This window comes from Prunus mume, linkage group LG3, assembly GCF_029339155.1.
Source record: "Prunus mume cultivar Tortuosa linkage group LG3, ASM2933915v1, whole genome shotgun sequence".
NCBI lineage: Eukaryota > Viridiplantae > Streptophyta > Magnoliopsida > Rosales > Rosaceae > Prunus > Prunus mume.
The window spans coordinates 1,885,316-1,898,922 of record NC_142700.1 but is presented as its reverse complement, the minus strand read 5'-3'; the positions used below and the strand labels follow the sequence as shown (position 1 = coordinate 1,898,922).

Here is a 13,607-nt window from a genome sequence, read left to right as displayed (position 1 = left end):
CAAATTGTTTATCTTTCATCATTTTCAATTGGCTGGTGTGATTTGGAATTTTTTGGAATAGTTAATGAAAATATAGACAATAATCTTAAATTTGGATTACTTCCTAAACAATCTGAAAGGTGCATTAATATCTATTTAAAACGTTTGATTTTAAAAAATTCCCTACTTTTTCAAAACTTTCTTGATTCCCTTTTATTCAATGGAATGTGATAGAATCTCTCCCGAAGTTGAGTCAAACAAACAATTAAACAGTCGGCTTTTTTCCAAATTTATTTATTTTGTGCCTTATACGTAACGTATTGTTGATAATCGAATCAAAACTACTTTGGAAAAAAGTTTGAAAATAAAAAAACTTAGGCTAGCCTGCAGAAGAAGCTTTTGGTTGCAGAATGGGTAACCAATTGATCCTCGGTATGTGTAATGTATACGAGGCACGAATATAATTGCACAAATTAAGTGGTGGTGTTTTTATATTCATTGCGTGCGTCCACACGTGCAATATGTTGATCCTATTATTATGGTCAATATATTGGGCGGTCAAATATGGAATATCCCGCAGTATGTTTTTCAGTATGAATCCTGGAAAAGTATTTGGGCATCGTTACAGGTTACTACAAATTTGCGTGTTACACTATTAAGTGTGATTGATATTTTCTCAATTTAAAGTATATTACACGTAGCGTGATGTGACGTTGTTACAGTCATATATTGTAACGATGAATACCATGAAAAACGGCGTAGCTTGAAAACAATAACAGAAATAGTAATTGGACCAATCAAATACAAGTTACAACAACAGTGTTGTAGAAGACGCATAATGCTATGGTTCCAGTTTTAAGATTTTCCCCAAAGGCCCAGTTTTAAGAAATCGAATGTACTGAGTTGGGCATTTAAGTAAGGCCTAATGCTATGGTCTATTTACGGGTTGGGTCCAATTTCATGTTCTAAAATTAATTAGGATTTGGGAAGAAGTCGCAGCCCCTGGTTGAGAGAGAGAGAGGGTAACCCAACCCAACCCAAAGACCAATCCTTTGCTAGTGTGGACCAAGATTGGAAAAAAGGAAGTTCCTAGGAAAATAAAAGATTTGTTTTGTGTACAGGCGAAAGCATGATGCTTATTATGGGGTCAGAGAAAGAGAAGGTGATGCAATGCAGCACTCAAAAATTGAAAACCTCCCCTTATTCAGTAAAAAAAAACATTCGAAAATATGTCTCTGTCTCTAAAAGGATGTTATCCACCGCCCAAAGTTTTCTCCAGTATTTTTTTTTTCTTCTTCTTTTTTGGGTAAGCAACAACCAGCACCGCCCAAGCGGGATATTACCATAAACGTCCCTTTAATCATTTCCAACTAGCTAATAGTCTCTGACCATGAAAAGATTTTTTTTTATTTTAAGATTTGTCTGTATTAAACTTTTCACACGTGGAAATCAATAAGTTTTTTTTTTGGGGTCAGAAAATCAATAGTTTACCATAGAGCAAAAAGCACAAAGAAGGTAGGACCCATTGATCGCGGTTTCGCGGACAATGCGGCATATCAAACTGTCGTATGATTGGACAGTGAGGGCATCACGGAAGCAAGCGAGTGAGGGTAGAAGTATCCTGGGACCCAGGACAAAATGGTGACAAACAGCCACGTGGCACCTCACAATCAGACAGGACCAAATGGGCTCACAAAACCAGTATTTTAAAGCATAATACCCACCACCACCGGGGCCCACACCTTCCTTCGCCCTGCTACTTAAGCAATAAACCATCTGTATTTGAGCAGCTCACCCAACTCCGCACTCTGATCTCTCCTCTCTCCTCTTCGGCAAGTCTCTCAATCTCCTTTCTTTAGAAGCAAATGGTTTTCGCTGGGCCGGGGTCCAATTATTATAGAGGAGATTAGGGACGGACGGATCATCATTTCAATTTTCAAGCCCCATAATTACCAAGTGTGAGTATTCTCTTTCTATTTATCTCTCTTTCATTTTCCTCATTTTATACCTCGTTTATTTTGTCTTTTCAAAATGCACAAAAGATGTTGTTTGTTTGTTTTAACTTTGGAGCACAATTCATCTTCTAAATATCCATTTGAATATCGAATCATCGATCACCGATTCGATCGAAAATTATGCAAAATATTAACCTATGCATGTAGCAAGTTTGATCTTAGAAGTATACTTATGATTATGGTATTGATTTTTCCGTTGAAAGACTTGGAATGGATTGATCCTTTGAAGATTCCATGCTTTTTTATCTTAGAAACTTTTATAATGGCAGTATAAAAGTTAAACAAAAAGCACGCTTTACTCTGCTTGACTGAGTCAGGGGACAGACAGAGGTATATCAATTTTCAACGACAACTGGGCAATAATTATAATACTCATTACATATAAGCTAAGATTAATATATAGCTTTACGGAACTCAATTAGCTAAATTAGGTAAAATAAATCAATAAAATTGAGACACAAAAAAAGTAAGCGGGGGCCCAGTAAAGAAGTCAAAAACCCAAACTGAAAACCAGGGTCGGGTCAGGTCAGGGAAGCGTCTGTGACGGCCATCCATCACAGTCGCCCAAATCGCTAATTCCAACACGCAGACATTCCTTACGGTCTGCAACTTCAAGTCGATTTTGGATTCTCGGCGTAGAATTCGATACGCCAAAGCTGACCCTTAAAACTTCATAACTTTTGTTGCAGGGCAGAGCAGAGTTAATATTGCTCAACGGAGAATGACGTCACTTCACCCCTCCGAGCTGGACTCGGCCGCCACCGACTCCGTCTCGTCCACCCCACGCTCCGACCACCCGTCTCACGATCTGAATACACGTGTACGGTTCATGTGCAGCTTCGGCGGCAAGATTCTCCCACGCCCACACGATAATCAGCTTCGTTACGTCGGCGGCGATACTCGAATAGTTGCCGTACACCGTGCCGCCAGTTTCTCTTCCCTCCTCACCAAGCTCTCTAAACTCTCAGGCAAACTCCTCAAAACACGCCGTCAAATCGCAATTCAGTGGTTTTGCACTCTTCCTTATTGTACTTTTTTGTTGTTGTTATTTTTGATTATTTGCAGGACTGAGTAACGTGACGGTGAAGTACCAGCTGCCGAATGAGGACCTTGACGCTTTGATTTCAGTCACGACGGACGAGGACGTGGACAACATGATAGAAGAGTACGACCGTATAGTACAGAATCAAAACCCCAAGTCTGCTCGGCTCCGCCTCTTTCTCTTCCCTAAAGGCGAGGACTCAACAGCTAACTCGAGATCCTCCAGCATCAGCTCACTGCTCGACGGCTCGGCTAAACGTGAGCTCTGGTTCCTCGACGCGCTCAACAGCGGCGCGTCTAATTCCTCGGTGCTCGAGCGCGGCCGCTCCGAAGCTTCCTCGATTGTCTCCGAAGTGCCCGACTACCTGTTCGGGTTAGACAACTCCGAGGAGACTCACTCGCGCGGTGAGTTCAAACCGAAACCCCGAACCGTATTGCAAGACAACGTGTCGGCTTCGGATCCGGGTTCTCCTGCCCCGGTTATTTCCTCGCCGTTTTGCTCGACGTCGTCTGTGCCTTCAATTCCATCGATGCCGAGTCTCCCACCCGTGAAGACCCGACCCGACTTCAATCAAGTTGTCGAGACGAAAGATAATCATTCAGAGGGTTTTACAGAGACGGTCGATCTGCCGGTACCACAAGCGACGGGGTTCTCAGCCAATCCCGGTGTGCATTACATTCCGGATCCTAATTACCCGGGTCATGTTGTTCGGTCAGTACCCCTTTATTATTACCCGGGTCCGGTTCCACCAGCAAACGTACAGGTCCAACCGGTTCCAGTTCGGAGTCAGTTTGTTCATCAGCAATACCCGGGTCAGATTCCGGTGGGCTATCATAACCAGATACCGGGTATGGGTCAAGTATATGGTGGAGGGTTGAGGCCAGTTGGGGGATTGGATCCATATGATGTGTCAGCTAGGGTGGTCTCTGATGGAGTGAACCAGCAGCAGCAGCAGGTGTACTATGGAGTGAGGAATCCAAATGCTGCTGTGGTTTCGGCATACAGTCCAGGTATGGTGGTGCCATCTTCTGGGGAAGAATGGCAAGGACCTGGACCCGAAATAAATATGGGTCGGGGCCCCAATACATCTTGACATGCAAATGCAATGCATGAAGGGAAAGAAGACTCATTACTGTGATTGATTAAAGTGTGGTTATTTTATTGTTGATGATGATTGCTGAGTGAGTGATGATACAATTGTAATTAGCTTTTTCAACTTGGTATTGTGAAGTGCTTTTTTTAAAAAAGGGAAAAATGGTATAGAAAAGTGAAAACTTTTGCTTTCAAATAATGCTTTTATTTAGTTCCTTTGTAAAAAAAAGTAAAACTAATAGTAAGAGGCTTTGTTAGATTTTTATACTATCCCAAAGGCCTTTTCTTAATTTATGATTTTTTTTATATCAATTCAGGATTGATATGGAAGGGCCAAATTAGATTCATATGAATTGATGGAAGCATATTGGCTGGGCATGCAAAGTCATGGGCTGAATTTTGGAGTTCACAAGTTAAAAAAATGTTCCAATTGTTCTCAGGGATATGTCTGAGCCAGGATTTGCCCAGCCCATCATGATTTGTAAATAAGTGAGAATTCTATAGTGAACAGACATAACTATATTGTGGGCACAATTTCGGTTCAATTATAAACCGCTATGTATAAGTTAGAATTAAAACTTGAAAGTAAGTTTAATTTTGAATTAATCCGATTGAACAGCTGAATCAAATCACAAAAAGTTTAGGTTGAGTTGGCCTAAAAGTGAGCGGGCTTTGAGTTTAAGTAATCATAAACCACTATATATTGGGTTGGGACTAAAACCGACCCAACCCAACCTATGCCCACCCTTAGTAAATAATATATCCTAATTAACTGGATGATTAAGGGAAAAGTCTTCCTCACCGCCAAGAGATAAATAGATTAATGCTAAATGCGTTTCCAATCACACTAACTAATTATATTATGATAGTCACAAATACATTGCATCTTGGCAAATTTATTTTATTTTATTTTTGGGGTCAAGCATCTTGGCAAGGTTTGCTAACGGGCTCAATCATTCATATGCCACAACTATTGTTTGGGCTTCGAGTTGAATTCATAAGCCCACAAAAAGTTTCTAGTTTGAATCCAAACCAACATGCCATAAGGCGTTTGGTTACATAATGAATTTGAGTGGAAATCACTTATGTCATTTATTAAGAAATGAGAAATGAAAGATTCATTTCCCACGTTTGGTAATGTCGAGAAAGTAACCGGGAGATTTCACTTTGTTTCATTTCCTATGTTTGTTTTGAGTAGGAATGGAAAACAAAGTTTGTATAATGTTCCAATTATACCCATATTAAATCAAATAAAATAAGAATGCATTTAATGATACTTTGTAATTCTAAATTGTTCATGGGGACAAAATAGTTATGAAAATTGTGCATTGAATGTTGACTCATTTTCCCAAACTTTTTCATGATGAGGGAAAACAAAACCCAAGTTGAAAAGAGGGCTTCACTTTCTCCCATACTTTCCTATGTGCCGCCAGACAACCATTTCTCATACCTGGACTTATCAAATATGAGAAAGCAATTGAATTTCCATTCTCAAGCCTCATTTCTCATGAACCAAACAGGACCTAAGAGTTTCATTCAGCCAAATCGTTGGTCTGCCTGGTGTCACATGCCACATACATTTTCTTTTCAAGTGTGTATTAGTTATTTAATTCTTGATATCCATACATGGCATATAATATATAATTTTATAATTTTATAATATGTGGAAGAAGCCACCAGAAAGCAGAAAGCAGATCACTAATTAAAGTTGGATTTGTATTCGCCATAAAAACTTACAAAAGAAAAAAAGTGGGATATTTATTCACAAGCTTTCTCTTGCATCAATGCCAATTGCCAAACACACAAACGAAGACTTTAATTGCGTCCCCTCCATTGGCAGAGGCTCCCGAAGAAGAAGACATTCACGAAACAACAAATTTATAAAGAAGATGGTGATATAGCTATTTGGCTCCTTCGCCAGCTCTTCTACCTCTTCCTATATTCATCCCATGTCTCTTTCATCGAATCTTTGCGTTATATTAACATTGTTTAATATAAGATAGAGAAGAAACGAACCTAAGACCTCGTTTTGCAAATTAGGAATGGTCTAGTTTGACACAGAATCATATGAGTGTGTACAATTGGGTCATTTACTTGGGTATGTGATGAGCCCGTGAGCCCGTGAGAGAGATATGGACTCTGTACGTGTTTGAAGAACCAGGTGCATGTTTCACATTTAGGAAATAAACAATGTGTAAACGTTAAATCATACAACTGTTTTCTTTTTATATGTCCCCTCACTACCCTTTTGATCAAGGGACAAAGCAAAACGTTATAATTTTGGAAGTTTCCCAAAGCTCCTGTCTTGGCTATGTGATGTGGGTCTGCTGCTTTACCTGTTATCCTGTAAACGAGAGGCTCAAGTTCACAAATTGGATCAAGATATGAAGAAAGAAGAGCACTGACATGAACTCGACATAGTCTGATTATGCCTATGCAAATTGATGAATGCATGTCTTATTCAATGGACACAAAATGGTTGAAAAAGTTTGTATTTATACATAATATGGGACAGCTTGGAGCACCCCACAACTTTTCTATGAATTTTCAAACTCTAATTAAGCACATGCAACGCCCTGCACATCTCCCTAATTGCCACACTTAAGTACCATATAATTAGTGAGAAAAATAATAAACCAGGCACGAGCCGTAACGCAAATGTGAATTAGTCCAGTTGGTAATTTTGGACACTTGATGTGTGCATGGGGCTTAGAAAACTCAAGAAGTTTAGATTGATGCACTTAACAGGGGCTCACATTGAACACAAGGACATGAACCCTAGCTGTCACCCTGGCATGACAAGGAAAGACTAGTATCACAGTTTGGATGTATGATCTTTAAATTTAAGAGAAAAAATAAGAAAAAAAAAAAAATCATTGGAATGCAATGCATGGTTGTGTATGGTTTGTAACTCTTGGTAGGTGACGTTATTTATGTCCTCTGCACAACACCAAAATTTCATCAGTTTTCACTTATATTTTTTGTTTTGGTCTTCATTGGTGCTTGTTGTTCTTCTGTTGTGGATGAAAAATAAATGAAAGAAAAAAATAGAAAATAGTTTCTCTCAAACTTTTCCTTTCAAATTAAAGGAAAAGCAATTGGGTTAGGAAATTTCTGTGAATCTGAGACTCAATTGAGTGGTGGGGTTCATTCAAATGGGAAATTTCTATGAATCTGAGATCCCATTTGGTGGGGTTCACTTGATTTTCTGGGTTTTACAATTGCAAGATTCTGATAGGAGCTTCAAGACTAAATTATGGCAATACGATATTGGCATTTATTGCACACACGTGAATCACATGAAGAGGCATGGAAAGCTCAAATGGCCCCAGTGCCTAATCTTATTATAGCTGAAAGGAAAAATATTCAATATGATGGGATTCAAATGTGAAAGAAGATGCTGATTTGACACATGACGATTCACCATTTTCTCCATTAAATTTTCAGCTGACGATGATCAAAACGTTCACATTTCTCCATTAATAGAAAATAATCACGTTGATTGACTGCCAAGGTCGTCTGTTGATTGTTAAATAAAGAAATACTGTAGACAATTTTATTTATGTCGTATACAGAGAAGTCTGCATGTCACATGCATTGTCAATCGTTTATGTATGAGAGTTCTATAACGAGTCTCACGGACATCAATATAAAGTTGTATTGTCACCTGTTGATAAATGATGAAAGTTTTAAGCATCAATATAATCGCATAGACGACTATCGAAGCAAAGATCCTCTATAAGTTAAGCATATATGATAAAAGTCATGAGGAGGAAAATGGTATGCCAGCTGATGCTACTACTACTGCTGTGTATTGTGTGCATAACGGTGGATTTAGTAGTCTTCTTTCTAAATGTATTGGCGTTTATCCCGGATTATGGGAAGATATAAATTCTTATTAGATAGGTTAACATATAGTCTTATTCGAAAAAAAAAACAACACATGTGAATGTTGTCATAGACATGCAAATACAATATTATTTTTTCTTCTAGGGAACAAGGTTATACATATACAAATAGAAAATAGATGTTTTCATTTCAACTAGGAATATCATTTAAAGAAATATTCTTTTTATCTACCACTAGGGGTAAAAAAAAGCATAAAAAATTTAACCTAAGTTATCCTGTTTTATTTTCCAATGAGACAGTGAAGAAAAGTGTCCAACATGCATATAAGTTAATGGAGCTGCAGACAGAAGACTGAGAGGAGTGAAGGTGAAGAATTTATCAGCACAGAATGCGAAGCTTCTCTTTTCCATCATTATTATTACTCTCTTCAAACTGCTGCTCCAATGTCCTCTCCTTGACCGCCTCTGTTCCTACTAAGACTTCACAAACAACTTCACTTGAAACACAAAACCAAGCAAAGAAAATGGATGAGTTTGGTCTTCAAGAGCCACACTCTTTAGCAAGCTTCCAAGAATACAACCCTGATACAATCCCAGATCTCTTTGCCTCAGAATCTGACCACATGCCCTCACACAATTCCTTAAGCTGCTCAAAAGACTCAGATTTCTACTTTGTATTTCGCCTCGAAGCCATTTCTCTGTTTTTACAGGTAAAAAATGAAATAGAAGAAGAAGAAGAAGAAAAGAACACTTGTGAGCTCTGTTTCTTCAGTTAATTTCTCTGTTCTTGCATATTGGTCTAAACTTGTCATAATTTATCAGGCACAATATTCTTGCAACCTTGACCCTTTCATACCATACCTTGCCATTAACTACCTGGATCGGTTCTTATCCAAGCGAGATATTCCGGTAATTAAAGAGCTTGATTTTCTTTAATTTGGTGAAATTCCCAGATAATGTTACATTAAATTCTATGCTTAAATCCATCATTCACATTGCAGGAAGGAAAGCCTTGGGTCTCAAGGCTCCTTGAAGTCTCCTGTCTATCTCTAGCTGCAAAGATGAAGAACACACCCTTCTCCGCCACCGATTTTCAGGTAATTAAACAACCCTTCAATTTTAGCGAAACGGAACTCAGAACATCTATGAAGCAGGCAGAGGAACTAATTTTCTTTTGTTTAATGTATATGCGAAACAGAGAGGGGAAGGCTTCATCTTTGATGCGCAGACAATTCATAAAATGGAGCTTCTCATTCTTGACACTCTAGATTGGCGGATGAGATCGATAACACCCTTTTCTTTTCTGCCGTTCTTTCTCTCTTTTCTGGACTTAAATGACCAAACACTTGCAAAAGCTCTCAAAAGTCGAGCTTCGGATGTCATCTTCAATGCCCATAATGGTAAAAGTGCTTGTTAGTTGTTCAAGTGCTTCAATTATAAATAAATAAATAAATTTTTGTTTGAATTAGTTATACTTGGAACTCATAATTCTGTCATTTTGTTTGGACTTTGATTACAGAAATTAAGATTGTTGAGTTCAAACCATCGATAATTGCAGCATCAGCGGCCCTATCTGCATGTCAAGAGCTGCTCCCACTGCAGTTTCCATCTTTTAAAGCTTCAGTATCATCTTTCCAATATGTAAACAAAGTAAGCACAATCTTTATAGCGCATAAATTGGCCAGCAAACTTAAAACATCATATAATTTGAAGTTTTCTTTTTCTATACTGCTCTTACATTACAGGAGAGTTTGTTCAAATGCTTGACTTTGGTGCAAGAAATGATGGTGAATGAAGGGTGCGAGTCCATGTTAGATACTTTGTCATGCACAACAAGAACCACAATGAGTGTGGTGGACCGTCAGCTCACCAAATCAGATCAAAGACAGAACACACATACTTCTTCTACTATTATAGCAGAGAAGAGAGACAGCAAGCGGCGCAGATTGAATGGTACTTTGTGCAGTGAAAATAGGTTCCGGCTCTCCCATCATTTTCAAAAGTGCTGATTTGTTTTAGTGTTTAATTGTCTATGCCTCACAATAGTTGATTGTTCTCCTCCTCACTACCAGATAAGCAATGTCCCATTTTTCTGCCCAAAAAACAAAGTATAAATATTGAAGAGAGAGAATTTAATTTGGTTTATGGGGTTTTGAAGTTGGGCAAGGGAAGGACAGAATGGTGTGAGTTGCTCTTGCCCTGTTTGGATTCTTGGGTCGAGTTGGGACTTGGGATGTGGGATGATGGGTCTCTTGTTTGGTGGCATCAAAATGTTTCAATAAGATAATGATTTGCTTCAACTGGTAAGAAAAGCATTTTCCTTTTTCCTTTTTTCTTAAAAAAAGAAAAAGAAAAAATGCGTCAACAAGTTTATAACTTAGGTGATTGAGAGTAATTATTCTTATAGCCGAGATTCTGTGTTCGATTTCCTTCTCCCTATATCGCTTGTATTAAAAAAAAAAAAAAGCATTGCCTGGTCAACCTAAAGCATGAACTTAGTAATTAAAGTTGGCGGGAAAAGGCATTTCATGGTCGGATGAAATGAGTAAAATAAATGGAACGTTGAAGACGCGTAATTTTCATCCACTAAGATGAATGGAGTATCTTTGTCCAAGGGCATTGGCCCATTTATGTGCTTGAAAAGCGACGTAGGAAGTAGTACTAAAGCTTAAAAGTAGTACAGAATGCATGTGAATCCCACCCAACAAAACACACACAACCATGATTCATATCACCCGCTGGCATTCCTCAGTCCTCAATATTATTAACTCCCCCATGAATGTGGTTGGGAATTGAAGATACAATTGAATGAACGCAGAATGGCTTCTGCAGATTTGTTGGATTGGTCTTTAAGACATCCATCTCAGGACCACAGTGGATTTTACTTGTTGCAAAATTACAAATAATGCTGAAATTCTTTCTTCTTTTTATGTTGCTTCAAAATTAAGTGCTACCAAGCAATGATCAAGGACGGCCGAAGATTCAAAAAAAGAAAAAGGGTTGAATCTTGTGGGCATTGTTACAAAAAAGAAAAGTTAAAGACATTGTGGGATGAGCTATAACTCAGTCAATGGTGCTGACAAACAAAGAAACATATCATGGTGAAGAGTGAGAACTTTGAATGCTCAACTCAAGAACCCTTCTTTTTAAGGACAGAAGCATATAATCTGGTGATGGAGTTTTATTAGCTAGCAGCAGCAAAAATTGAAGTATAAATTTTTCTAGTAATGATTGAGACTCAGTCTGCCTTTTTCCACACACCATTCTCATCACATGGGATGAAACTGAGTTTAGGACACTTGTCCATCTCCAAGTAGGTCAGGCTTGGAAACAATTCTTGCAGTTTCCGCCAATCCATCTGCAACTTTTCCAAGAACTTCAAGCGCACCATTTTGACAGCCCAATTGCCTTCTTTCCCGTGACACAGATTTGAGAGGCTTCCACCCCTGATATAGAGCTTCTTTAGGTTATTCAATTCCCATTGCATTAGCCAATCAGGAATATTAGAACCAGGGAAGTAATGGAGGTTAAGTTTCACCAAGGGAAGTTTCACCAAAGGAACAGGAACTGGAGCCATCATCAATGGATTTTTGGGAGTGTCATAAAGTCTTGACCATGATATAGATAAAGATCGGAGCTTTTTGAACTTTGCTCGAGTGTCATAAAGTCTTGACCATGATATAGATAAAGATTGGAGCTTTTTGAACTTTGCCAAAGAAACGAGCTCTCTTTTTGCAGCAACAGACGTTTTGTCCACATGGATACTCAATTTCCTCAAATTTTCCAAGCCTGACAAATCAGCCAGCTTACAGTAGTTGCCTCCAGGCCTTGGCTCACCAATCACAAACCCTTTAAGCACTCGGAGTTGTGAGAGCAAAGCAAGTCCCTTAGGCATGTGGCTGATCAAGTAACACTCATACATATCCAAGTGTGTCAGGTTCTTGAGTGAGCCTATCCCTTGAGGGAGCTGCTCCAAATCAACACAACCATTGAGGTTCAGGATCCTCAGATTGCAGAGTTTGCGAATTGAAGCAGGAAGCTCCGTAATTCTAGAGACTCCTCAAAGGCTTAAGTACCGAAGGTGTCTCATATTCTTCAACCCTTTTAAGAACTCACTGTCCTCCACTTGAATAAGAGGCTTGGCTGAGCTCTCCCATCTCCCAAGCTGCAAAACTGCGACGTATTTCATCTTGGAGAACCATTCAGGTCTAAAGTCAAGATTAGGCTCATTCACATTGATTATACTTTGGACCTTCTCCTGTTCTAATCGGTATGGCAATTCGTGTACAGAAGACCCTTCTTCAGTTTTTACAAGGCATGCCCTCCTAGAACAAGTAAAATCTTCAGTGGGATTTCCATTGCTATCAAAACTGAAGAATCCAGCTCTCTTTGCAAGCTTGATCGCAGCATAACGAATAGAAGGGTCCATGCTGCAGCTGTCAGCACTTGGTCTTCGCTTTTTGTACACCTGCTTGATGAGGCCTTTTTCTATGAAGTGTTTGAAGAAATCGTTTGCAGCATCTTCAGCAGTCTTCACTTGAGTGCCTAAAGTTTCTATAAACCCCTCACCAACCAATGGACTAAAACCTTCTTCTTTATGACAGCATTTTCAGGGAACACTGAGAAACAGAGGAAACAGAGCTTCAATGTGACATCTAGACCATTGTACACCGCCTCTATTTCTTTGAATGTTGAACTCTCCGCCTCTATTTCCTGCAATTTGGTTGGTAAATAAACTGAGCGACCATGAAGGTTCAATTCCCAACGGATCATGGAATGTTTTGCACGTTGTAGGCTCTGGGATTTCAAATTGCCTGAAGAGAGTTGCGGAGAAGAATGCAGAGACTTCTTTAACATGGAGACAAGATGGTGAGTTTTAACGAGCTTGTCCCTGAGATAACTGGTTTCTTCTCTACGTTCTTGTGACCTTGTTCTTTGTTTAAAGGCATCATCCAAGGGCCGGAAAACTAAACCTTTCATAGAAATGTTTACTTCATCTTCCTCCCACTGCTTAAATTTCACACAGGCCTTTTTGATGTAGATGAGATCATTCTGAATTTCCTCAAACATCCCTTGCAGGTAGGAGTCCTCCTCAATGATGGTATCATCGCCATTGTTGTTGGTGGTGCTGCTGCCGCTGCCGCAGCTGCGGCAGTGTTCAACAAGCTGTTTCAACTCGGACATTTGGTGGAGAAAATCTGGCATGATAACCTCATTGAAAATTTGGAATGGTGTGACCTGCCTAGATTTCAAGTATGAAAGAAGATCTAGAGACACATAAGGTGACTCAAAAGATGTGGTGACAAGGGCTCGTGTGGACACAGTTGTGAAGAGAAGGAATTGCAACGTTCGTAAAGAAGGAATGGCCCAAATAATGAAGAGAAAAAAGGACTCAGAAAGTTATTGATCACCTAAAAAGGATGAGTTGTAAAGTAGTCATGTGCCCCTCTGTTGAATGATACACAGCAGCACCACTAGGGACCCTTTTTCCAATGGTTTGATTAGTAAACTTTGGCATGCTGCTGCATGGACTTGTCAAAGACTATGGAGTCAAGGTCTCCCATGAAAAAAAGGAGCAGTTGTCAAAAATATAATCTGTTTGATAACCATTTCAATTTTAGTTTTTAGTTT

At 39.1% G+C, this 13,607-nt stretch overlaps 3 protein-coding genes across 4 annotated transcripts; 2 read left to right on the top strand and 1 right to left on the bottom strand.

Moving 5' to 3' along the window:
• The first annotated feature begins 1,767 nt into the window (after positions 1–1,767).
• LOC103324618 (Octicosapeptide/Phox/Bem1p family protein) lies at positions 1,768–4,391 on the top strand. Of its 2 annotated transcripts, XM_008226699.2 has the most exons (3): positions 1,768–1,937; positions 2,684–2,962; positions 3,060–4,391. In XM_008226699.2, the coding sequence occupies exons 2-3, from the start codon at positions 2,716–2,718 to the stop codon at positions 4,127–4,129; spliced, it is 1,317 nt and encodes a 438-aa protein (XP_008224921.2). In that variant the 5' UTR covers positions 1,768–1,937; positions 2,684–2,715; the 3' UTR covers positions 4,130–4,391. The 2 variants fall into 2 exon arrangements, with proteins under 2 accessions (XP_008224921.2, XP_088904561.1); XM_089048435.1 differs by lacking the exon at positions 1,768–1,937 and having other exon boundaries at positions 2,580–2,962.
• Positions 4,392–8,291: 3,900 nt separating this feature from the next.
• LOC103324617 (putative cyclin-D6-1) lies at positions 8,292–10,276 on the top strand. Its single transcript, XM_008226697.2, has 6 exons — positions 8,292–8,686; positions 8,799–8,885; positions 8,978–9,073; positions 9,175–9,376; positions 9,496–9,626; positions 9,722–10,276. Exons 1-6 carry the CDS (start codon positions 8,366–8,368, stop codon positions 9,983–9,985), a joined length of 1,101 nt encoding a protein of 366 aa, XP_008224919.2. The 5' UTR covers positions 8,292–8,365; the 3' UTR covers positions 9,986–10,276.
• A 938-nt stretch (positions 10,277–11,214) lies between these two features.
• LOC148918393 (disease resistance RPP13-like protein 4) lies at positions 11,215–11,898 on the bottom strand. Its single transcript, XM_089048048.1, has one exon. The coding sequence runs from the start codon at positions 11,896–11,898 to the stop codon at positions 11,215–11,217; it is 684 nt and encodes a 227-aa protein (XP_088904174.1).
• Positions 11,899–13,607: the final 1,709 nt, after the last annotated feature.